General features: G+C 40.7%; 1 protein-coding gene across 1 annotated transcript in view; it reads left to right on the forward strand.

Moving 5' to 3' along the window:
• agmo (alkylglycerol monooxygenase) overlaps positions 1 to 26,902 on the forward strand; it is a 64,676-nt gene that overhangs the window by 25,448 nt on the left and 12,326 nt on the right. The window contains exons 4-12 of the mRNA XM_028580711.1: positions 1,900 to 2,003; positions 3,534 to 3,629; positions 6,215 to 6,281; positions 6,610 to 6,675; positions 8,696 to 8,775; positions 9,197 to 9,331; positions 14,462 to 14,578; positions 17,715 to 17,797; positions 20,677 to 20,782. Of these exons, the coding sequence (XP_028436512.1) occupies positions 1,900 to 2,003; positions 3,534 to 3,629; positions 6,215 to 6,281; positions 6,610 to 6,675; positions 8,696 to 8,775; positions 9,197 to 9,331; positions 14,462 to 14,578; positions 17,715 to 17,797; positions 20,677 to 20,782 (854 nt within the window). The remainder of the gene's footprint in view (positions 1 to 1,899; positions 2,004 to 3,533; positions 3,630 to 6,214; positions 6,282 to 6,609; positions 6,676 to 8,695; positions 8,776 to 9,196; positions 9,332 to 14,461; positions 14,579 to 17,714; positions 17,798 to 20,676; positions 20,783 to 26,902) is intronic.

Below are 26,902 nucleotides of genomic sequence, written 5' to 3' on the forward strand. Positions count from 1 at the left end.
TTTAAGGATTAGTATTAGGTTATGGTTAGTAGCGGTGGGGGAAAAAATCGATACAGCATAGTATCGCAATATTTTCCGTGGCAATACTGTATCGATACACAGACGCCAAGTATCAATATATTATTATATATGTGTTGGTCAGTTTGTCTGCTTGACAATCCCATTTCGCAGCAATACATTGAAGTGAGATGAACAAACAGAGAAATGTATCTTTTTAGATACAACAGATGTTGACAAAGTTTCCTTTTGGGGACATAATTTGAAATTGGGAAAAATGTAATTAATTGCAATATATCACAGAATATTGCAATATGTTTAAAATCGCAATAATATTGTATCGTGACATAAGTATCGTGATGATATAGTATTGTAAGGCCTCTGGTGATTCCCACCTCTAATGGTTAGGGTAGTTCAGGTAAGGGTTAGGGTTAGGCATTTAGTTGTGATGGTTAAGGTTAGGGTAAGGGGCTAGGGAATGCATTATGTCAATGACGGGTGACCACAAAGATAGTGCCACGCACTGTGTGTGTGTGTGTGTGTGTGTGTGTGTGTGTGTGTGTGTGTGTGTGTGTGTGTGTGTGTGCATGCGTGTGCTAGCCTGACTCCATCCAAAAGTAACAAAATCAGCTAATAAGCGCCTCTCAAGCTCACTAATTAATCAATTGTAAACCATGTTTTTTTTCCGTAAAATGTAAAAACGATTTTTTTTTTTATTGGTTGTCAATCAACCAGTGGATAGTCGAGGAAGTAACAGAACTGGGCCAAGAAATAATCTGGCACATAACCCCCCGCACATTTTTACTCTTGTGTTTTTGTACTTATTGAACAAACAAGATGCAACATATTTTGTGTTACTTTTAGACAGAGCTAGGCTGGCTGTTTCCTAATGTTTTCAGTCTTTATGCTAAGCTAAGCTAACCGGCTGGTGGCTGTAGCTTCATATTTACCGTACTTGCATGCTCTCCTTCAGAAACCGAATGAGCAAACTTCCCAAAACTTCTCCTCTAAAGCAAAAGGCACTTGGGATGATAAAAACCTCATCATCAAGCTAACACACACATTCATGCATGCCATGTGTAATAATAGAAGTTTAATTGCTTGATAATTGACCCCTTAATCACAAATCCCATCACGCATAAAGGCTGCTTCATAAAACTTAAGCCTCATTTAATAACGGGCTGCTTTTATTATAACAAATACATCACTATACATAGTGTATATGGAGCTTTGTGGTTCTGCAATATTCGAAGGTTACTGTTCTCTCTTGTACGGCTGCAGAGGCCAAAGTGGACGGGAGGTGCCAAAAAGCACAGACTAGACGGGGTGGTCCGGAAACAGCCCAATATCCAGTGAAACTTAACAAGCATGTTCCCTTTGGATGTTAAAATGAAGTGTAACACAGATATTAATGTAGCAAGTATCACAACACAGCAGAGGAATGTAAACTGGAGCACTGGGACATCAGGCTGGACGCTAACCAGCTGCAGCCAAATACCCCCTCCGTCATAACAGCCCCCTCCCCCTTCTCCTCGTCCAATGGCCAGCTACACTCAGCCTCAACTTTTCATCACGGCTGGCCAGGAGCGGGACCCAAATGACTCCTTCTGGGGATGAAAGTATCTAGTTACTCATGTGGGGAGGTTGATTTTTGAGATAAATCACTTGCGGTGATGTAGAAGCAGCTGAATGTGTGCGAGGGTTCAAGGCCTGTATATATTGTATATGAACAGTTACATGGCTGCTGTTAGATCTGCAACACATTAATAAGTAGGTGAATGAAGTGATAACCTCAGATGAGATTTGGACTTGTGGACTCCTGTTTTATGTTAGATCTGTGTGTGTATGTGTGTGTGTGTGTGTTTGTGTGTGTGCGTGTGCGTGTGTGTGATTTTTCTCCAGAGGTGTCCATCCTTTGGGCTGCTCACCAGGTTCACCACAGTTCAGAGTACTACAACCTCACCACCGCCCTCAGACAGTCCGTCACGCAGCAGTTCACATCATGGGTAACATATTATTCATTCTCTGAAATGATAAGTCTGTTGACATATTAATGGGAATAATTCGTAAATGACTCCTACTACCAAGTGTTGTGTCAGTGTAGCCAAAGACTGATACATCTTATTCCTCTGTGCCTAATGCCGGGTTCAGATTTCACAATATTAGCCCGATAATAGCCCAACCCGACAGACGTAGGGAGTCAGAAATAGAAATGGACAAACAATTTAATTCAAGACCTAACAATTTCCCCAAGAGCATGCATCATAGTTGACTACTTAACTAGTGTGACAAATTCCACAACACGTCCTCTGACTTTGTCCAATAGGGTCAGACGCCATTGTTTGTTTACATTCTTGTTCCCAGAAGTTGTTCCCTAGCAACTCCTTCCCATTGACGTCAAGCTACGATTGGTCAGAGACCAACGTGTAGTCTGTCATGTCTCTTGGCTGGGTCACGCTGAGTACCACAGACAAGGTAGGACATTATTGAGAGACGGACTAATACATTGTTTGTTTGGCTCTTTCCATGGGATTTGGTGACCAAAACAAAAATATGAAATATTGCCAGCCTTATCCTTTAAATGTACTCTGTTGTGTTTTTGACCACTAGTGGCGATGTAGAGCAATGTTTTAATGAGCAGTTTTGAAGTCCCCATGTTGTTCCTATTAGAGCCCGACCGATATATCGATGATTTTATCGGCCGATATTAGGCATTTTTTAAATATTCATTCATCAGAATCATTTATAATCACAAATAAATGATTCTGATAAATGAATATTTTAAAAATTAAATATAAAACAGAGGAAACCCCCTGTTGGCGTTGCATAGTTTGTCCACCAGACAACGAGTGTTGCCAACGTCCCTGTTGGCAACACTCTTTTGATTTTTTTTTTGTTATTGTGTTTTTGTTCAAAGGACTTTAAGTTTCATATCGTAAGTTTGTATTTTTATACATTTTATTTATCAGAACTAATAAATTTTGATGTTCCTTTGTTCTGTTGTGACAATAAAACAAACAAGTTTATTTTTAAACTGCATTGTCATATTATTTTAGTGAGGACTCATAAATAACTACAAATAACTAATGTAAGGGAAATTGTTTGTTTTGTTACGCATTTCTGGATTTAAAAAAAATATATATATATATCGGCTGATATATCGGAATATCGGATTTTTAAATCACCAAATATTTGTATCGGTATCAGCCTTAAAAATCCTTTATCGGTCGGGCTCTAGTTCCTATCAAGTGCTTTGATCATTTCAAAGTCACATTTCTTACTTGAGATTGTATATGAAAATTGATCTCATAAACCTTTCCTGATGAAGGCAGGATAGAACATGTGTTCCATCAGCATGCTCACACTGTACTAGTGATGGTTTTAGGTTTGTACATCAAAGTTAAGACTTTTAGGATGGAAACGACCTACCCGCTGCACATAAAATTGCTTTGTGTGATCACATTTTATTCAATATGTTAATAAAAGAGGACTTTGTCAGACGTGTACTGCATTTACTTCTCTCCTCTCCTCCTCAGATTTTCTACCTGCCCATGGCTCTGGTTGCACCCCCCTCGATCTTTGCTGTTCACATACAGTTAAACCTCCTCTACCAGTTCTGGATCCACACTGAGGTAAATATTTAACCACATGTTATATATTCTGTAATCCATTTGTTGTGAAACACACTGAAACGAAAAGGGTCAATGTTGGAGGGTGTATGGAAGATAATGGTTTATGTGTTAAAACATTTGATTTGTTGGACCCATGCAGTTAAACTGTCCCCTAATTTGCACATTGCATAGTGTCTTTGGGTGAAACGCTGACTTTTTACCTGCATGTGGAGTGTCAGGAAAAGGTTACGATAATGTGCAAAAAATGAGCAGTTACAGCTTCTCAAGTGTGTGGATTTTCTTGATTTTCTCAATTTTGTGACGCTTTTAAATTTGAATACATTTGCTTTTTTTTTGGACAAATTAAGACATTGTTTATGGCTTGAGTAACTTGTGGGCATTTGCATGCGTTTGCCATTTTTCATGGATCTCTTTAAACACTAATCTAAAAAAAAAAAACATCTAAATCTCTTGGAGCTATTTCAAAATATATATATATATATATATAATATAATATAATTGTATAATCAGTCAACATGTAGCACATGTAGCTGTGTATGAATCTACTCTTCTATTTGTTGTTGCTGTGCAAAGTTAAAAGGTTAATCTGACTGAAGAAAAGTCTGTAAAGTTATCTTTCTCTCTGTGCCAATACTAATCCGTCTGCTAAGTCGAGCCTTTGTGGACTCAGTGTTGCAGTGGAACCTGTATTCAATAAAAAATAATGAGATTTTATGAAATATTCCAAACAGAAGCATGCCCACTCGCTCTGCCTTTAAAAAGACTGTGAGTATCACTTTTACAATCCCCACAATCTTTAGAGGGAATGAATGGATTTGGAACGCCTTCCATATTTTAGTGCACTATTAGTGATCGTAATAGTCACAATTTTCTGAAGGGATGTAATTTATGCCTCCTTTATGGGCTTTTTTTGATGTCCTGTAATTTATTGGCACGCTATTTGCTGCGCCGCTCCAGCCTCCGAGCCGGAGTGAAGTGGTGGAGACCCTTTTCATTCAAGATAAAACTCTCACGCTCGGCTGCCAGACGCAGCCATTACGTGGAAATAATGAATCACTGAGAAATTCTGTCCAGCCGTGCACATTTCTCCAGACTGAGAGGTCTGTCGTATCAAACATCAAAATATCTTAGAGTTGAAGCCCAAAGAGAAACATGAACTGTGTGAAATATGCTCTGTGTGACCTCTGTAATCTTTAATGACTTCACTGTTGCATCTGTTTGATATCTAAAAGAGAACATCATTTTATAGTTGATAGTTTTATGCACAAAATGTACTCATGATGCATTTAACTGCATCAATGTTTATATCAGACTAGATGTGCATGTTTTCTGTATGTGTCTGTGTTAATTGGTTTAACATTATCAGAACTGTTAACGTCTCTGCTCTTGGCACTTTTTCCTCATCCTACCAGTCCATGCATACAGTTCTTCATTAAACAATTGAACTCGTATGAGCCCTAAAATCAGGGAATCAAACATGAATATTTAGAAATGTATGAAGGAGATTTGGACAGCTCACTTTTTGACACCTATGAACTAAAGTGATATAACTAAAACCGTGAAACTATTCAATTCAATTTTTCTATTTAAGTCAAGACCCAACAATTTTCCTAAGAGCATGCATTTGGTGCAACAGAACACAAGGAAAGCCCTCCTTTTAACAGGCAGAAAACTCTTGTTGGGCTGCCATCTGACGCAACCGGTTGGGGGGGAGAGAGAGATACCTAACTACAATAAATATAGAAATATGACAATTTTAGCAGTGGGTAAAATGAAAAGACATGATGTACAGTGGCAATTATAGTAACAGTGAAGATAATAGAACTATGACTAATAATAATAATAATAGTAGTAGCTGTGGTCGGCGAGCCAGGTGCAACCACAATCCAGTACAAGTGTCCCAGTAAAATAAGTGTCCCAGAATGCATCCTTTCAACAGTTATCCATGGTAATCTTTGCTTTTTGTTTTTGTCTCAGAAGGTTGGCCAGTCTAACTTTGGTACAAAACAAGATATGATCTGAAATGATAGGCAATCAACTGGTCTGACTCACAGGATGTAGGCCGCCTATTCAAGACGAAATTCTCTTCCACTATTTTGCAAGGGCACCATCGCTGCATCCTGGGCTCAGGGCAGCCCAAGACAATTGTGATTGGTTGAAAGAAATACAACCGACCCAAAAAAAAGGTTCACTTAATGCGGGATTATGATGCTTTCAGCCAGGCCTTTCTCCAGCGCTGCCACAGCACTTAAACAACGTGTGGAGACAGGACTTGCTATGCGAGACTATCGATCAATAGACATTAAATCGTTAACTAATTTCGGATTGTAACTATTGATTAATCGCTTAAGTCAGAAATTTTCCCTTCTCCAACATTTTTTCCAAGAAAATAAAAAATGTACCTTTTCCTATTCCATTTTGGACACATGGCCTTTCATCTTGTACCACCACCAGGCCAAAATGTCAATTCTGCACATATTATATCTCATAATCTATAAATCAAGTTGTGATAAGATTTACTGAACACATTCTCTATATGAGGTATAAATGTCATCGTATTGCATTTTATTATTATTCTATTTCAGCTGATCAGAGACCTTGGACCTTTGGAGTGGGTCTTTAACACCCCAAAACATCACAGAGTTCATCACGGTAAAACAAGCTTTATTCTATAAAGAAGACTGACAATCAAATGTTCTTATTTTAGTTTAAGTTTTACGGATATATGTTTTTGCCATGCGTGAAACTTTACATCAACATGTCCAGCAAGAGCAACATTAAACATGTGATATTTATGCGATATATTGTGTCTGATTATATTTAAGTTTAATTTTGTCTGCTCAGGTTATCTTTGTGCAGATTAGTTAGAGATAATGCAATGAAAAGGGTATCTAGGGTCAGAGATGTTTTTTTTCTTTCTTTCTTTTTTAAAGAGTTTAAATGATTTTTATGGTCATCTCACAAAATATTATCCCAACAGGGAGGAATAATTACTGCATTGACAAGAATTATGGAGGGATTCTCATCATATGGGACCGATTATTGGGTAAGCTAAAAGTTTAAATGCCTCCTTTTAGTCACTGCTAGCTATAGCTAAATATACAGTATGTGCTTATATTGGTATGTGACAATGTTCTTTACATTTCATTAGATCAGTGAGTTAGTGCTGGCTAGATCAATACCAAACCTGTGCTCACATGTAGCCCCACAGAACGCCAAAGTTATGGATTAAAGTGACTATATGTAACTTGAATGTTTCTGAAACTGTGTAATTTTTCATCTGATGATCATAAATGACCTGTAACAGCAAACTTAACAGTGAAAAGAACGCTATTTTTAAATAGTTTTTATTAATGCCTTTGCCCCAGTCCCATGAAGTCACAAAAGTATTTACGGCAGATAGACGGGGCTACAGTCACACATTCTGATGGGTCACAGATTTTGGCGAAACACTGAAAAGCCTTGGTTAGGAGATTTCTTTATATAGGCCTAATTGTATTTTCAAAGTTATTGTTGTTGTAGTTATGGCTGATACTGGGGAAGGACCATCACAGGAAAGAAGGAAATTAACGAAGAACAACTAAAAGCTAAAAGGGAAAGTGAAAGACGATGGGCAAAACCTGAGTCACACTCAGACGGGCTTTCAACAGATGGAGACAATTGCGGGATTGTAAATTATTCAAAACCGACCCCGAATTAACCCTCAGGTATGTAATATGTCTATTTCATTCATAAAATAACTTTAGACGTGGACGTATTAATCCTTTCAGTCCGTGTTTGTTTTGGCTTACTATTGTCTTTCCCTTGTCCCCCTGTACTTGTGTAAAGCGCCCTTGGGTTTCTTGAAATACGCGATATTAATCTAAGTTATTATTACGTTGGTTGCTACAACAAACTCTTATTGCTTCGGCTCGTGACACAGTGACAGTGATAACGTTACCTGGTTTAGCTCACGAGACATCCAGGTGACCGTATGCAACACATAAAATGCAACGATGTATCCGTAACGTATTCTCTAAGATTTTCTGCCTGAGCAAAACATTCATCGCAACTATATGACCACCCGGTTACACTAGCTCAGTAATGTACAGTTGGTAATACAGCACCGTAAAGAAAAGACCTTTACGACAGCAGGCGTGGTAAAAACACTACCGATGTTGTCCAAAGGAGCCGCTAGAATCAACACAAACTGAAAGTTACATATAGCCACTTTAAGTTGTACAGTGTAAAAATGTATATTTTTTGTTATTACTGATGTTTTGAATCACCTTTATATTAACTTTTTCATAGAGTGTTCAGTGCATAAAACATTGACGACTCAAAGAGATATTAGCAGCCTGTGATATCAAAGCGCTCCGTAATTATACTGGTACAAGTCTCACTCCAAATTTATGTGTACAATCCTGTGTACAATCAGAAATTGCTGTTTTTATCTGTACTGGTGTCTGTGATGCCTGCCCTCTTATTACTTGATATTGAATGGAAACCACTCACAACAGAACGAAGGGAAACAGTGACTCTATAAACTGTAGGTTTGCCTTTAGCCTTTTTACTCAACTCAGCAACTTTGCACCAAACGTCAGCAAGAGGTAACTGAGTAAACTCTCTCTCTCTCTCTCTCTCTCTCTCTCTCTCTCTCTCTCTCTCTCTCTCTCTCTCTCTCTCTCTCTGTGGCTGCAGACAGTTTTAAGAGGTTGATCCCAGAAGCTGTAATCCCAAGTTTATTAATGTTCTTTTGTAGCACGTTTTATGTTTTACTCCTCCGAATATTCTTTTTGGAGTTTTTATGTCACCAAACGTCGGGCAAATGTATATGCTTTGATTAGCTACAGCCAGCTATTTCCCCTCATGAGTTGGTGGAGACCAAAAAAGAGCTAAAAGTAGAGTGAATATTTGACTTATAATTGGCAGGTGGACACAAACGAGACTTCAGGTGAATGACAATGTTACAGAGTGTCGGCTGGATGTGTCAATATGTTGTATTTACAGCTTGTAATGCTGGACCCAAGAGGGATTTATTCATATTATTTAGTTTTGCAAATAAAAACTGTACATCTCCTTCTCAGGTACCTTTGCTCAGGAGACAGACAAAGTGGTGTACGGGTTGGTGTTCCCTATCGAAAACTTTGAAATCCTCTACGTTCAGGTTGGTCCTATCTTCCATCGATGGCGTGACCACCGCCATAAGTCTCACCTCCATCCATCGGAGTATAAACACCTTTTTAGTAGATGAGGCGTGAGCTCATGTTTCCCTTTTGCTGGCTGAGTGGCCATTTGGTAACCATAACATTATTACTCTACTCCAAACAAACTGCCCAGCTGAGGTGAAGAGGGCCAACGAAGTGAAATGCCAGGAGGTGGATGTTACGATTATTTTTGCTGACCCCGCTGTTGGCAGAGCACAGCGTGAGCAACGTCCTGCCCAATGAAAGCAGAAACATTTCTATACTCAGGATTAGTTATTGCAGCTTCATTAACATTGATCAGTTAAATGTACTGTAGCGTTTTGATTGTGTATTGATGTTTAACTTGTGTTTTTTTTTCATTCTTTTTTTTCTCTCTTTAAGTTACACTACTATTGGTCTTTGTGGAGAAAGTCCAACACTTTTGATGGTATCGGCGACAAATTGTCAACTTTCTTCAAAGGTCCGAGTTGGAAACCTGGTAAACCTCGGCTAGGCGACCATGACGACAACCCCAAGGTTAGCAAAAAGAAAATCTGTTGTTTTCATAATTTTATAGGATGCATATTTTCAGAGCAAGGCCCTCAGGCTTCATTACCCATCATTTTGACACACGGAAAACACAGGCCTAAATGACTCAGAGCATTCCTTATTGAAGGATTCACATATTCTACAACTTTTACAAGGGACTGCCACATCAAATAAAATCTGCAAAGCCTTTGTAGAGGGAACACAATAAGTTCATTTTCACCGTCGTCTTTAAAGGCAGTCTGCGGGATTAAAACCGCATGCAGTTGTGTGTGTGTGTGTGTGTGTGTGTGTGTGTGTGTGTGTGTGTGTGTGTGTGTGTGTGTGTGTGTGTGTGTGTGCGTGCGTGCGTGCGTGCATGCTCAGAAAGAAATACAGGCTCCAGTTGAAGGCCCCGGCGGTAAGCTTTGAAATAGCGCTGATGGTGTCACATATTTAGTTCCCTCATGCTTCACACTAAAAAAAAAAAAAAAAAACTCCCCTTTGCCTTTGCAATTAAATTGGCCCCTTAAACCCAGCGGGGCGATTCTAAACACGGACAGAGCTGGAATTGAACCGAAATATCTTAAAAGGCTTGGTGTAGACGGCTGCTCGTTGATATCTGCCGGTGAGGGAAAGAAAGGAAAGAGAGGGGAGTGAGAGAGGACAGAAGGTTGAAAGTGTTTCAGCTCTTTGAGAATAAGCAGAGCAGCGTGCTGGAATACCTACAGGCCTGGGGATGGGATGCGGGGGCAACCCACATGTGGCGGTTTGGTTCCTCGGGATCCTGGGAAACCCCCTGAATGAGAGACAGGCATCTATGATTGGCCTGTTTTTTTGTACTTGATTAGCAAAAAGGAGGCAGTTTCCAACACAAGGCCCTCAGGCCTAATTACTCATCGTTTAGAAGCAGACAAAAACAGGTCAAATGACTCAGGCTTTTCTTAGGAAAGGACTCCTATATTACTGTGTGTTTGGGGGAAATCGCTACACACAATAAATACCGGATGACTTTTTAGATGGAACACAACAAACTAACTTCCAACAAAAGGCTGTTTTTACTTACGAAGCAAATAAACACATAAGAAGTAGAAAGGATTTGAGAAGAGAGAAGTTTGAACATAACTTTTATGAGTTCAATTATGGCATTTTATTTTTATTTTTAAAGGCCCAAAACATTCTCACTGACTCACTTTTGTTTTCTGTTGTTTTTTTCCATTTCCATTACTTCCTTTCTCTAACTTCTGCCCTAACGTTGTTGTTCTGTCATTAGGGCTTTGACTCTGAACTTCGTTATTTGAATATAATTCGAATATTTAAAAAAGTAATGATATTCGAACGAATGTTAGGCAGCCCTTAATATTTATTTTAGTTATGGGCATTATTTTTGTAAATGTGTTTGCTTGTAAACGTTTTCAATTCAGATTCCTTTTTTCGCACATTTCAAAATATAACCACACGTCGCGGCGACGCACGTCGTTCGGCCGTGGCATTCCTGCTACCGATGTCTCACCGTGGTCAGAAAGAACAGGGGAGACGCTTTGTTCCTCTCACTCTGACTCTAGAGTCGCTACTCGCTCTGAAGCTACCGGTAATCACCTTCACTCTCTCACTCTAACACCCCCCCCCCCCACACACACACACACACACACACACACACACACACACACACACACACACCGGCTCGACGCACACACCAGCGCACAAGTATAAACTTCAGACCACTTACGTAGGCTACCGTGAAAGCTCCGAACTTCCTGTCGAAAGCATACCGTTTGTGTTTAATCCAGGGTCTGACTTTTAATATAAAAAAAAAACAGTCATGGCAGTGTAGCCTGACAAGCCAGACCCACATCCAGATGTTGGGTCTGGGAACTCCCCATTGGCAGGGCTCAATTCGAAGGGCGTGATAAACGGTTGTCTTTAAAATTCTCTCTGCACGCAATAGGATAGCGCTACAACCAGGCAGAGCAACGAAGAAGGTAGAGAAGCTAGTTGATAGATTAAACTTTCGCCGTATCTGGTCGGCAAAACTCCGACCACATCTTCCTTTTTTAAGAATGATTTCTGTGCCGTTCTTTGTTCTTTTCTCAAAGAAAAGCTAAACTCCAAGTCTTCCAGAAGACCGCTGTTCCCAGCAGCAGCAGCCATAAGCCCCGCCCACCGACTCTATACACGATGTGATTGGCCTGACTAGAGTTTGGTTTTTCCAGCTCGCAAGCCAACCCCTTAGACCCCCCTGGTTGCAAATTAAATTTGCTGCCACCGAGGGGGTAAGCTTTGCTTCAGAACTCAAACCTCCTATGGCGCCATTTTGATGCTACAAAGAGATCACCTCCCGTTAGCATTTCACTGACTAGCATACATTTTGGCGCCACTTTGACAGCGAATAACTTTACATCTGAAGCGTTTAAAGACTCTATTTGTCCGTTGTTTATTTCTAAAGAAACATGACTATGTATTAAAGGTTCCATTACCTTGTACCTCACGGTATGGCTCCGTAGCAGACGTTTCAGTAAAAATAAACTAATGATTGTGTCATATCCAAGTGACTTACTGTCGTACAGTAGAGGAATTACCGTATAGTACAGGAGAAGCTCGCAGGCAGTTTCGACTTATGTTAGCTGTTTAGGTTTAATTACTAATGTTAACTAGCATGTTAGTTAGCAATAATTAGCCTGTGCCCATGTTATCTCCTTACATATACCTACACTCTCCGTCTCTGTAAGATTGGGAATGATTGAGATTTCTCTTGTCACAGCTACCAGAAGACTTACAACTTTCAGACACGTTGCTCACGTCACATTTACGTTGTCTCTGTCAGTTGGAGGCTGCTCAGTAAAGCAAGAGATCACCGGAAAAGTGCTTCTAATAGCCTTCACTGGTCTCCGTCCAGAGCAACGGGGTCTATTGGTCCATTATACAGTATATATGTCAATGGCTGCCACTAGGGTGCGTCTAGATTTCTAGGCTAGTGGCAGTGTGTTTTTCTTCTGAAAACATCATTGCCTGCCTATTGACATTGACTGATACACTGCCCTCTGGTGGAACGAACATCTACAACTTAAATATAGGTCTTACTGAAGGCATTTAATGGTCAAAATATTATTAATAAATATTTAAATATTAATTTTAATAAACAAACAAACTTCAAATGTGATTTTTGGGCAAAAGTCAAAGCCCTATCTGTCATATAATCTTTCATAATCTTTTCATAATATCAATAAGTAAATTCTTCAATACTATATATATATATATATATATATATATATATATATATATATATATATATATATATACTATTTTGTTCAGCAATCAGCGTAGTTGCATTTTGTCTGTATAGAAGTTATTTATTGTCACATGGGATTAAAGTTGTGTGTCCAAGCACAAGAGATTCACAGAAGAGATTCACAGGGCGGCATGCATGCACACACTGAAAGTGATTTGGAAGAGGAAGTGTAGTTTTTGCTTCTTTATTCCTCTTTATTTAAACAATGTGACATGATGAATTCTCTCAGCTCACAGTTTATGTGGCTGCGTTGTTAATATATACACCTGTTGCTCTTCTTCTGTTGCATTTCTGACAGAGAAGACACTTTGGGTGTTCTTGCTGCCCACAGTGGTCGATACATGTGTCCTTTCAAACAAAACTCTGAGGACCTGCGTTATGAAAATGCACATGCCGTCAACCAGGGCTAAAATCTTGAGGATTATCATTTAAATGTGCTTGAAAGGCAATCATTAGCCATGTTTCCATTCACATATTTTGATATGTAGATTTCATTTTGAAGTATTGCATTAGATTCGTTGAATTGAAATGGCAAAATTTAATAAAACTTCCTTTATAGGGGAACTATGCAGTTTTTTTTTAGCTTAATTTACTTTAACTGAACAGCTTCGGAGTCATTGGAATGGTTATATGACTTTTTTTCGGGTTGAATGGTGGTCGTCTTGCTCCCCCCTAGTGCCTGTGAGCGGAAGAACCACCCTTGCAACTTTCGGCTGGCAAGCCGGCGGCCTCAGCGTCAGGAAGTATGGCATGATATCAGGTCTTGCAATGTAACGAATTGCTTAACGGCACTGCACACATATGCCCATTCAGGAACCGGCTAACAAGGTAGCAATGGAGTTTTTTACACTATTGTCATTGCTGAGCTGGCAAAAAGAAGCAGAAAGCTAGGAAAGCATTGTCGGAGGAACAGAGAAAGAGGAAACGGCAGACTGACCGAGCAAGGAGTCAGACACGAGTAAACATAGGAGCTGCCAAATATCTATCCTGAAGCTGTAGGGGGAGCTCTATAGAGAAACCTGCAAAAGCAAAAAGCAAAATTGCCAAAACTGCATATCGCCCCTTTAATTGCAAAAATGCAAAAAGGTTTTCATGCTTGCTTGAGGTGGTTTTTGCTTTTGTCGAAAAAGAGATGATGTGCTAAATGGGATATTGAAACGCCACATATCCACATATTTTTATTTTGGGGGGAAAGTAAACAAATGAGATTACAAATTGGTGTGAGGCTGATTTTTAGTTTATTTAATGTAACAGGGCACGACTCCAAGTGTAAAACCTGAAGGCCACCTGCTGCGTTGATAGTGTGTGGAAAAGTGAGAAGTTGAAATACTATAATATGTATTTATATGCATTAATGGTCATTAAAGCTATAGTGCATAGTTTCTGTCACCCCCATGAGGAATTCTAACCCTCAATTTCCACCAGGCGTTTCTTCGCTGCATGTCGCGTGCCCTGCGAGCTATCATGGTCATTCAAGTCAATGTTTGATAATCCACCAGCCACGGCGCGGCCCCAGAAGCGTGCGTGAAGCGGCTCTCCGCTCCGCTAAAGATACACGCCATGACACGGAGGATTAAAAAAACAAAAAAACATGATGGACGCTTCAGAAGAGGTAATTATCTTCACTCCAGTTTCTGTGTGCGAAAGTCGCCGGACGACACCATCTTCTGATCAACCATACTGTCAAACTTCTATTACTATAAACATGAGGTTAAACTTGAAGGAGTCGTCGTTATGTAAGCGCAGGCACACTGTCTGGTGTGAGAATCTGTCCAGAAACTTACTCTCCTTACAAAAAAAAAAAAAAATTAGAGGGATCTGGGAATTGAACATGTTTTATTTTCCACATGCAGGTTACCGGACAGGAAGTGCCTCATGATCCCAGCTGGTCGCTGCCTTTACAAGTTTATGTGGTCATACATTTCCTGCTGGCGCTGGGGACTTACCATGATCTGTTTGAAAACAAGATGGTATGTATGGGTTACATAAGGAAAAACTGTTAGAAGAACAGAGGGTTTGTGTTTTATAAACTTTATTGGAAGGTTTACTGCCTTGCTCAGAAGTACTCTGACAGTCCATCTGAAGCAGGGGAGAGCATTTTACATTCCTATAGGGTTGAAGCCGTTCAATTTTGAAGGTCACACGCTGGCTACTGTTATGTTTAGGCTACCGTAATCGCTCATATAATGTACGACAAGGTGGTCCAGGGCTCTTAATTTAAGACTGAGTGCTGCGTGTTTGTTTGCCAACATTATTTCACCCAATTATGCAGTTTGTTGTGGCTGGTCCATGGTCGAGCAGAGTCCTCTACTTAGCCAGCAGGAAAAGACTAACTCTGTCTAACATCATGACAGAATGACTGATCGGCATTCCCCTTTAGAACAACCTTTGTCTATTATTTTCCACTCCACGAGCCAAAAGACCCCCTTCCTCCTCCCGTCAAAAAAAAAAAAAGAAACAGGTCTCCTCAGCAGTTATCTTTGGAAGCCTTTTTTCCCCACGCATAGTTTTGGTTAGCCAAAAAAGTGCTGTCACGCCCAGCCCCTTCAAACTCCCAAATAAAATGGTCTGTCTTTTTCTGATCGCTACCTCCGTGGTGCTCCTTCAGTTGTGGTCCCTCTCACACACACACACACACACACACACACACACACACACACACACACACCTCCCCACCAGGGTCGAGGGTTCCCCTCCCTCTCGACGAATGAAACACCAGCTGGTGGTCCAGCAGTGAACACAAACGCCTTAATTGTCGAGTCAACCATTTCCCAACCCAAATAGCCTTCAGGATGCAGCAATCAGGACTTGGAGGGAAAATAACAAAGTGAGCGCTCTGACCCAACAATATATCATGTCACTGTTATGTATTTATACCCACATGTTCGCTAGGCGCTTATTTGGCTTGACAATTGATGATACACTGCCGGGCAATTTATGGGCTCTGCGTTAATTTCGAAGCCATGAAAACATGAAATGAAGCTACTCTTCAATTACGTCATCAGCAGGCCAACGTGTACGTCTTATTATAGGTTTGCAGTTACGGTTACTATTAGAGGCAGAGAGTGAGACAGAGTCGTCAAGTCTTATCTCAGAACAACTTTCCATGAGTGTGTTCATGATTGCAACATTTAGACTTTAGTACGTGTTATGATGTAAGAGCAGCAAAAGACCAAACATCGCTCTGAAATGGGCCATTCAGCATAATAAGTATTTTAATGCAAATACTAGCAAGTACTTTTATTTAAGTACAATCTTTAATGCAGGACTTTTTAAAGATTATTTTCAAGCCTTTATTTGACAGGACAGCTGAGGACAGGGAAGGGGGGAGAGAGGGGGAATGACATGCAGCAAAGGGCTGCAGGTCGGAATCAAACCCGTAACCGCTGCTATAAGGACTGAGCCTTTGTACATAGGGCGCATGCTCAACCAGGTGAGCTACCCAGGCGCCCCATGCAGGACTTTTACAGATACTAAGTTTACACATGGTATTGCTACTTCTAAGTAGTTCTTCTTCCACCCCTGAGCGGTGGGGGACAGAAGCAGCAAAGATTGCACAGATATGTGATTGAATTATGAAATAATCTGAAATAATGCCAAAATTTCTGTGCAAGATGAATACACATGTATAGTTTTTTTGAAACAGATTTACTTTATAAATTATGAATAGTATAGGCTGTGTATTATCTTTGTAACTTACTGTAACATTTCACCACTGGTGTATTTGCCCCCAGCAGGAACTGTAACTGTCCAATGAGCCCTCATGAACTTCATCATAATACCGGCTGCAATAATGAGTTAATCTGCTTTGTCTCCAGGGACAACAGAATAACACAACCAGTGCGCTGCCACCAGATGTTAACTTTTATTTCTGTCCTCCGCTGTTATTGCTGCAGTTTGACACTTGATCACGTAAAAAAAAAAAATAGCACGATGAAAGAAGCACGGAACGTTTCCCCTTTCCCCCTTTTGTTTTAAAAAAACGTTCTGTAAATGGGACCCCACCTGACGACTCGGAGGGATTTGTGGAGGATTTTCTCTCGAGCGTAGCGTCTCTGATAGTCAAAACAAAAAAATGATCCCGTGACCATGTGCGTCTGGTCCGCCGAGGCCCCTGGGTTATTGAACACAGATAAGTTCACATAACCTTTGATACCAAAATAATTCTGCTCTCATTACACCTCTTACTAAAAATAACTGTATCTGTAGCCTTTGAACTCTACTGCAACGATCATACAGCTTTAATACACTCTGACAGTCTTGTTCCTTCACTTTGATTCACGGAAAACATAATCATATCATCCCTCTATGTTCCCATGTGAGGGGTCAGATAATATAGTTCTTATGGGGGGTGGCTTATGGATTCCAGCTCTTGGATAAACATAAAGACATACGTTTTTATTTTATCCTGTTGATGGGTTGATTTGATGTTTACTATATATGGCCTTCTGGGTCAGTACAGTATGGGAGCAGTTAGTGAGATTTGGCTGTTAGGCTCTGTATTGAGTGTCGGAGAAATATAAACCTAAGCTGACAGCCCACGGCATCCTCGGGAGACACTAGGCTTCCAGTTGCTGCCATCAGCCAAGTCCGTAGGATAGAGAACAGGAATTAGACCGTACATCACGTTCTGTAATGTTCTGTACGGGTCTGTTTTTTTTGTGTGCATCCCAAATAGCTCTGAAAAGGTCAGCGAGAGTCTGCATGGGATTTCTGCTCCGATGTTGGTTGTTTTGGCTCCGTTTAGGGGCTATCGGGATTCAAACTTTCAGTCTCTTCTACTGTGGTCAAGTCCCCCTTCAAGACCCGTCTGGGATGATTAGAGCATCTACGTAAACTAGGCATGTCAGTGTAAAGTAAGAGGCAAATTACATTTGCTGCAGGATACTGCAATATGCCAGTACACTTATTCTGAAGGCCAGACATGTTTTGGTTGGCATTGCCAAGTAAACAGTCCAACAGCCATGCGGTTTATGACTGCTCTCCCAGTAAGGTCTCCTGTGATCATAACTTAACCAGCCATGATATTAATTTAAGGTTTGGATTGTAATGTATTTTTTCCCTGAACAGATTTCTCATGGCATGCGTACGTATCTTGATTCCTAGATGCTGTCACAGTTAACCATTCTGGGGATGGCCGGCTACATTCTGCTCACTCTCACCTCCCTGGGCTTCCTCATCGACCAGAGGTACAGTACTGACGTTTGCTCATGTATTGGTTTTTATGCAAATATTTTGAATATTTAATTAGACAGACTAAGACTAAGCGCTCTGCGGCAATCAGACCAATCAGAGTGTCATCTCCCATTCCCTGTAAAAGCCAGGCGCGTTTGTACCTTAGCGCATTGCTATTATGTTGGTGGATTTGCACCTTATATTATTATCTTTTGCATTTGTGTGTGCTGCTGCGCGTCCCTGTGTGTGTAACAAGCATAGTGTGTGTGCACTGTTCACAAGCCTAGGCACATTTTACTAATGCGCTGTTAAAATAACAATGAAATGCTGCGTTATTACCTTTAGACCAGGTTTCTGTTGGTCAATGGCGCGATCACTTTCTGCTGCCTCAAGATAGCAATACGCCAACAATGCACCTGAACACACCTCCCTGTAAGACCAGCACGCCCATGGGTGCAAAGATGGGTGCGGGTGCATTTGCTATTTAAATGATGTGGACACTGACACACTGGACACTTGTGTCTGGCTTTGCGCTGCGCTGTGCCGCGCCGCGCCAGGTGCAAGATAGGGCCCTAAGAAGGAAGAGACAAGGCTCTGGTTATTTATGTCAGTGGTTCCCAAGCTGGGGGTTGACACTCTCATAGGGGTCGCAAGAGAAATCTGAAGGGCCACAAGTTATTGAAAGCTAGAGTGCGGAACTTTTACAAATAAAGGAATGTCAAGTCACATTTAAGCCCTTGCCAAGCGAATTCACACAATGCTGAATTAGCCTATCGCCGCCAAGGAAAGCTCTCTGTGTTTTTCAGCACAGTTGTGGGGTCTGGTATCTGTGGCAACATTCTCGCACTGGCGCACCGAATGTATGCCGATGCAGCTCATTTGTTAGTTTATTACCACAACGACATGATTATATTAGCAGCACACGGGGTGCCGTCAACCAACTTTGCTCACTCACTTAGTTCTTTACGTCCTTCGTCCGGATGTCCATCACCTTCCACTTTCTTTGTGTTGGCATTTTAAACTCCGGTGGATTTCTGAGGACTATGGTTAACCGCTCCTCAGATCTCTGCAGGGTAAATCCAGACAGCTAGCTAGACTATCTGTCCAATCTGAGTTTTCTGTTGCACAACAACAAAAACTTTAGAATATGCCCATGTTCCACCAAAACAAGTTCCTTCCAGAGGCTATTTTGCAGAGGCACCGTCACTGCGTCCTGCGCTTAGCGCCGCCCAAGACGATTGTGATTTGTTTAAAGCAATGCCAATAAACCAGAGCACGTTATTCTCCCATCCCAGAGCGCTGTTTGGTCTAGCCAGACCTTCCTCCGCAGCACTGTGGAGGAAGGTCTGGCAATGCGAGACTAGTCTAGCTGTATTAACAAGTATGTACCTTAACGGACAGGAAGCGGGGAGAGACCACAGCGACACAGCGTTGTTATGAATCCCACTGCTTTTCTCAAGCACATCGACCATGTTTGTGTAATTACTCTCAGTGCAAGAGGGGGGAGACAAATGGTCTGCGCTCCAGCTTTAACAAGATAAGAAACAATAAAAAAAACAGACTTCTGCTGCTAGTGCTGAACTTATTGTTAGTCAATTAGTCAATCAACAGAAAATTGACAACATATTTGAGTGACTCACCAAGCAAAAATGCCAAATATCCTTTCCAGCTTCTCAAATGTGAAGCTTTGCTTCCTTATAACATTGTAAATTAAATATTTTCTGGTTTGTCATATTTGCTCTGGAACAATTGTAATAATTGAATTCAACATTCTCAGTGTATAACTGCAACAGTCAGTCTGTTTGCTATCTTTGTAAAATGCATCTGCCTTGTAACATTAGCTTGACATTTAAGTGAGGCAGTGGAGGTACTACAAATGAACGGTATCCCCTTTAGAATCAGGATTTACTGGCACACTGAGACAAAAAGCAGCCAGAACACGTAAAAGCGCAGGTAGGGAGGTGAAAATGGAAATTAAACTGGCTGAACATTGGAGAGCCACCCAATTTCAAGTGTCAGATGTGAGTTAAATCTGCGTAAAGGAAACAAAATGTTGGCAAATACTTCTTGCACCCTCCTCATAGAAATGAATGGGCAGTGACATCTGATGTAACGGCAGCCTTACTTTAGGATACAGCTATATGGGTTGTGTTTGAATTAACTCAAACAAATTACATGTTAGTTCAAATTAGTTCAAATCAGATTTTCTGTAAGTGACAGCCCTGCTTTTGGTTTTGAATTGTAGCCTGAAAATATAAAGGCCTACACAACATTTCTCACTATTTTCTTACATTTTATATATTACATGATTGATAGATATTATACATATTTTGAGAAATACAGTATAGATCCATCTCTTTAGGCTTTTAAAGATTACGCAACAATCTGAGAAGGCAAGTCACTCTTTGGTTGAACTGCTCACAAATCTGTAGAAAAAAAAACAGGTCAGAGTCATGATTTGGACAGTCAACTGAAATGTCTGTGTTAAAAAAAAGAAGTAGTATTTAAAAGGCAGAATATCTGACATTATAACAGAAACTTAATGAAAATTAAAATATGCACTTAATGAAAAGAAGAAACATGTAATAAAACTAAATGATCAAAAAGAGGCATGTAATATTAAAACCACATTCACCCGTCTGCATGGGGCTTCAACATCTCTTGCCGTTGTTGTATATTTACCATGTAGCAGTGGCATAATCAATGCCAGGGCTCAAATCTATTTGATCTCAATCAGCTGTGGAAATTGAACGTTCCCCTATTAAATTATTATTCCTGTAACATCATCACAGCAAAAATGGGCCCTAGAGGAGAACTTCAAGAGGGCATTAAAGGTGGAGTTATCCAGCTGAGATGTTGTTAAGCCTCTGTGTTGTGTCATCCTCATGTTCAGGCCAACGGCGGCTGTCTTGGAGATGCTACGTTGCGTCGTCACGGTGACAATGCAGAGGTACGGCTTCATGAAGCCCCTGCTGCCTTCCCTGGCTGTGCCCACAGAGGTAAGACGACCTGTAGCGAGTTACAATGCCGTTTAAAGTGTCGTGATGACGGTCTAGTTCATCCATTGACAAATAGACCTATATATATATACATATATACATTTTAAGATTCAAACTATCATATACTGTCCAAGCCAGTCTTTCTAAATATAGCCCTGAAGTCAAGGGCATAACTTTGGGTTCAACATTGAGATCTCCACTTTTGAGCAAAGATGAAATTTTAAACATATAAAACACTTCATTTCCTGCATTCTGGTGTTTTTTTTCTGCAACAATTTGTGCCTTTTCTGCATCGATTTATGGTGCAAATGTCTTTATTCATGTAAAGGAAATTATTATCAGATATTTGAGGAGGTTGCACTGGCCATCTTTGATTATTATATTTCATTCCCCCTGTAAATTACGAAGTGACATAAGAACCTAAACACCCTTAAATGACCGTTTGAAACCAGTTGCAAATCATTTTTTTATGTAATGTGTCACATAATGACAAATTTTGGAAATTGTTTGTTGCCCTTCCACACTTCATTAAAATATTGTTGAGCGTGAACCAGACAACCAATATGTGTCTAAAATACAACGTGTGCAACATTGAAAGTGTCTTTGTATTTGGTAACAGTTTCAAAACCGACAAGAACGACAAGACTTCATTAGCCTGCTAGTAGCCCAAGTGTATAGATAGCATACAGTATGTATGTTGGGCCAATTACTGAATGTATGCCTTTTTTGAAAAAAAACATTTCACATCTTGGTAACTGTGGAAGGTTAATTAGATACTTTCTTTAAACTGAAGGCAATATGAAGAATAATGCATGTATATGGTGGTAATAAGATAACTCCGTGATGCCAGTAATCATTGTTTGGGAAAAGTGTGTAATTCAGACATTAAAACTGTGTCGGAAACGTGTATATGAAAATCTTCATATATATGACAGCTCATGTTTCCCCAGTGTATGTGTGTGTGTGTGTGTGTATAGCCTGTGATCGTGTGTGTTGTGTGGTCTGTTTTGTTGGTGTGAAATGTGTGTGAGCTGGGTGCTAAGTCCAGCCCTGCAGCCCTGTGATCTATGAGTCCAGATGCGTCGCCCAATTGACCATAAAATTGGCGTGCCTTTCAGGCTCTGGCAGCCCAACTGTAGATGGCGGCTGACCTCTCATTACTTGCCCTCCCTCCCTCCCTTCGACCGCCTCCTTTTTTTTTTTTTCTGCCCGCCCTCGCTGCTTGCCATCTCAGCCAGCGTGAACGAGAGCAACACTTCTGGAACCAATTAGTGCCGTCTGCCGCTAACTATAGCAGGCTGATGAGATTTGCACGTGAGCGCTGAATCGCTGCTTTTATTGTCCTCTGACTCCACATCTGTGCTGCTCAGGTGTTCAGAAGACAACTCGAGGCTTTCCCACCTTTTCACTTTTTTTCCCACCGTGAATTGGAATAAAACTGAATGAATTATATATCTCTTGAAGCTGTGTCTAAAGTGAAGTGCATAGCAAATGAGCTTCAGACCAAAAGACCGTCTTGATTTATGCTGCACGCGCTGCGCGGCTGTGTCACTTTGACAACGCTGTAAGTTTAATGCAGCCGTGTCTTTAAGTGAATCATTAGGCCTCATTTCAAGTCCCAGTACATCAAGGTTGAGCTAAATAAATGTCTCACTTGCAGGTGGGGCTCATTGAAAATCCTTCAAATGTACTTGAATTTGATCCTGACATATTTGTGCCCTTTGCTCAGAACTTCAGCAAAGGAAAAAAAAAAAAAAAAAAAACGTGAAGCCACCCCCAAACTTTTAAGGTACTTTAATGATATATGGGTCTGACGCTGGAGGTGAACGGCCAGCTCTTTGTTGCAGTGGTGTAGGGGGGGTGGGGTGTTTTGAAGTCGGGCCAATCAATTAACAGTCACTCGAAATGGAGGAGGGGAAATTCACATTTAATTGTATTCAGGCTCATGCGACTGTACAGTTGGAAAAGGAGGGGGTGGGTGCGGGGGACTACAAAAAAAAATACAAAAACTAGGTCGGTTTGTGGTCCTTCAAACCCAGTGGTGTGATATACTGCACCCTTAAAGCTCTCAGTGGTATTTATAGTGGCTCTGGAGATTTCCCTTGTAAAGCTGCAGGCTTGACCTGTAAACCAGGGCTGCCTCTCGCTACCAAGCCGCCCACTCGAGAACCTCAAATGAGGTCTTTACAACACAAGAACAAAGCAAGGCTAGTCTGACATTTGGAGAAGTTTCTCAATTGTTTGTGACAAAGGTGGAAACGAACTTTGTTCGTTGTGACAAATGTGCAAAAATACCAGTCTACAACGGACACAAATCCGGCACCTCTGGGTCGAGGCGACACACCTGCTCTGTTCTCCCCGGTCAAAGTAAGCTGCTTTTTTTTCTCATTATTATTAATAGCCTATAAAATGACGTGTTTTCTTATGCGGGACGGGAGAAGACACAAAATCAATGCATCTCTATTATTGTGCGGGCATAAATTCTCAGAGTTTTGCGGGTGCGGGCGGGAGTGGACATACACATTGCGGGAGTGTAAAGGCCGTTTAACAATCGCCGTAGCCGAGCTGGCGCGCGCCAATGTGACGTCAAAATGGCGTAGATCTCGCTGGTGCGCCAGGATTTTGAGTGCTTTTACTCTATCTTTTTTTTTTCACGAGAAAGCAGAAACAGGAAGCATGAACGAGCTCGAGGGTAACCGGATACCAGTACTCTCAGAGTGACTGCAAGTCTGTCTTGTAAACTTACCGGGTTAAGATGAGTTCTTTTATGGCGAATGAAAGGCTTGATCCGATGAAGTAGGTCATCCAATCAAATCGAAGCATTGACGGCAATGCTGCTGCCAGTTCTGGCGTTGTTTACCTTTTTCTTCTTCTTCTAGTCCGTAGAAAGAGCAAAGTTGGTAGCCTTTCCTCATTAGCGCCACCTCTGTTCAGGAGAAGACTGCAGCTACTGTCGCGACCACGCGCGAGTATGAACAGTTACGGCGAGTATACCCCACGTTTAAAACACACGTTGCAGGCGCAGGCGGTAATGGTCAGAAATTCGGCGGCAGCGGGATGAAGAAAACAGTCCCGCGCAGGGCTCTACTACCAACCTCTGCTTGTGTCGTCATGGAGAATTGAATGCACACAACACAAACAATATTAGCTTTTTGGTGCAGATACTGAGATCGATATTTAAGAGTTAGTAAATCTAATATTGATACATTAGTCAGTTATTTTTTTCTTTTTTTTTTACCATAAATACATAAGATGAACAAACATTTTTGTGACCAAAACATACAGAGTGGGGACATTTAAGAGTAAAAAATAAACTTGTCAACTCTCTCTTGTGCACAAACTGTGTAATGGGGACAGTTTCTAAATAAGTTGCTGTACAGCAATTGTTACTTATTGGCCAATATATGCCAATATCTATAAATCAGTGATATGCAGTTATCGGCTTGGCCTATTCATTGAAATGTTTAAAATTTTAAACATTTGTGGCCATTTACCTCAGTTGGTAGAGCAGGCGCACATATACAGAGGTTTGTTCCTCAATGCCGAAGGTCCATGGTTCAAATCTGACCTGTGACGGTTTTCCTGTATGATTTACATGGCTGTAGACCCATTTAATAAAGTGGTCATTTATAGTAAGTATCCTACAAAGATATCTTGGTTATTTATAGCTGTAGTGATACATGCTCAGTTGCCAGCTTGTGAACTTTTATCACTACATTTAACAACTTTTTAGACTTCGACATCAATTCTCTGAGACCAAGGACTGTAGCACATATCTAGAAATGATTGGCCTTTTAAAATTACTTGATTGATTAATTGATTATTAAAATAGTTGATCTTCAACATGGCTGACAGAAGATTAATTATGTCACTTTTAAGCCCACCTCGATGTTAACCAGTGTGTATGTGGGGTTTACAACATAACAGGAACTACAAGCTCAGCAGTTACTTAAATCAGCACCTTTCTGACAATGTGTCAACAACAAATAGTTTTTATTGCAGGGCTGTTGTCCCTGATTGCATAATTATAATGTCTGTTGGTTTACTGTCTTTGTGTGTGTGTGTGTGTGTGTGTGTGTGTGTGTGTGTGTGTGTGTGTGTGTGTGTGTGTGTGTGTGTGTGTGTGTGTGTGTGTGTGTGTGTGTGTGTGTGTGTCGAGTATCAGGGGGGTGCTGGTGCAGTTTGGACTGTAATGATGTAACACATGGTTGTATTACTGTGTGGGCCCCGTTTGCCTGAAGGCACAGGGAAACATGCTGCGGAGCAGAACTGTATATCCCAGAGTAATTAAGCAGCTCTTCTCTCAAAACGGCCACTAACTGCTGGTGAAGTCAGTAATTTTAGAGGAGAGCTCATAAAAATGCACCTGTCTTTGGTAGAGAGAGAGAGAGAGAGAGAGCTTCCTGTTGCCTTGAGTAAAAACTGTTTTAGACATTTTGGGTTAAAATCCACATAAAGAAAAGTATACATGCTATTCCTTTTTTTTTCAAATTCTTTGTCAGTTTTACATTTTTGTAGTTATGAAATAAAGCAAAAAAAATTGCCCAAACAGAATAATAAAAAGCCTGAGTACATTGTCTACTTTGCTTTTACTTTACAATATGACTGGAATGTGTCCTTGTAATAAATGAGTTCAAGAAGTGGTACATTGGCTCATGCAAGTTTGACACTTGAGAAGCAAATCTAAATCTGTGTAATCCAGTCGAATCCAAAATATATATATAAAAAAAAAACATTTGTTTTAACACCCCACTAGATTTTCATCTTTTCATCCCTGTGCTGATAGTGTTTTTCAATCTGAAAAGAGCCCTTTTCTGTTGGACGTTCAATGGAAAAAGAAATGCTCCATGGTCAAAAGAAAAGGGCAGAACAATATTATGAATTTCACATACAAAGGCACAAAGTGGCTTTATCTTGAACACATCACCTGATTTGTCTGGAAACATTGCAAATCCACCCCGTTTCCCGCTGTTGCAGCCATGAGCCGGCAGATAAGACAGCAAAGGGTGAGAGGTCTGCATTATCTGAGAGCGTCGTTTCCAGCCATCAAATCTCAGGTGCGAGAGTTCAGTTGCCTTTTTATTTGAAGCAGGAATGTGTGGTAGCAAGAAGCTGCGCTGAGGTTAACAGGATTGTTTGGAGCAATGGAAACTCTGTGAGCATGACATCATCTGAGAGCTCGCAGGAATGGAAAGGAAAGGAAATCTCCTCCCAGGGAGAAAATGGAGGGATTTGAAAGAGAAACGCTGGGTAGGACTGTTCCGTTGGAGTAAACAGCGGGGTGGTCGACTGTACACAGTGTGAAATATTATCACTCAATGTGCAGGGGATCGTGCCCGTCAAAGAGTAACCGCTTGGTTTATGTTGTCAAACCACTTGCCAGGTAAAGCTATGGAAATCTAACAGCAATTGGCCCTCTGGGGGTTCTCTAGCAGTGTTTAGTTTGGCTTTTGGGGGCTGAGTCTATGTGGCCAACGTTGACTTTCTTTTGAATTTGTCTTCCTATTTGTGCTTTAATTCATGGGTGAAACACAACAGTCATCCAGTTTATGATGCCGCCGCAGAGCCAACACGTGAACCTGATTGAACCTAACAATGGTATTTTTTTTCTTACACTATTATTTCTCCCTCGTCTGGAATGCGCATTACACTCATTTCACAGAACTGTAACGCCAATTTTCAAAATCCAAAACATAACAAATGATAAAAGACTTTCATAAAGCTCAAATATAAATAAGTCAAAAGATTGTAACTGTAAAATCAATCAGAGTAGTTCTGAATGAAGGCTCGCCGTATTCATTTAGCTATCTTTATTGCAGTGCAAGCTTTCATCACTCTCCACTCAGTTTATTAATCTCTCCCTCCGCCACGCTCATTGGCTTACTGGTTAACAATCACACGTCTGATATTGTAGTTAAATGAAATTCCTCGTGGTCCTTTTTCACAACATTTCGAGCTACAGTATCTCGCCTGAAGTGAGCTGGAAAATGTCTACTACTCCCTACTGCCAGGATTTGTGAGCAGTAGGGGGTTTGGACACACTGCAAATCTATGGTTGCAAAATTGGATGTGGCCATTATTACATCAATGATAAAATGTTTTTACATTGATAAAGAATCG

Source organism: Perca flavescens, chromosome 6 (genome assembly GCF_004354835.1).
Source record: "Perca flavescens isolate YP-PL-M2 chromosome 6, PFLA_1.0, whole genome shotgun sequence".
NCBI classification, from domain to species: domain Eukaryota; kingdom Metazoa; phylum Chordata; class Actinopteri; order Perciformes; family Percidae; genus Perca; species Perca flavescens.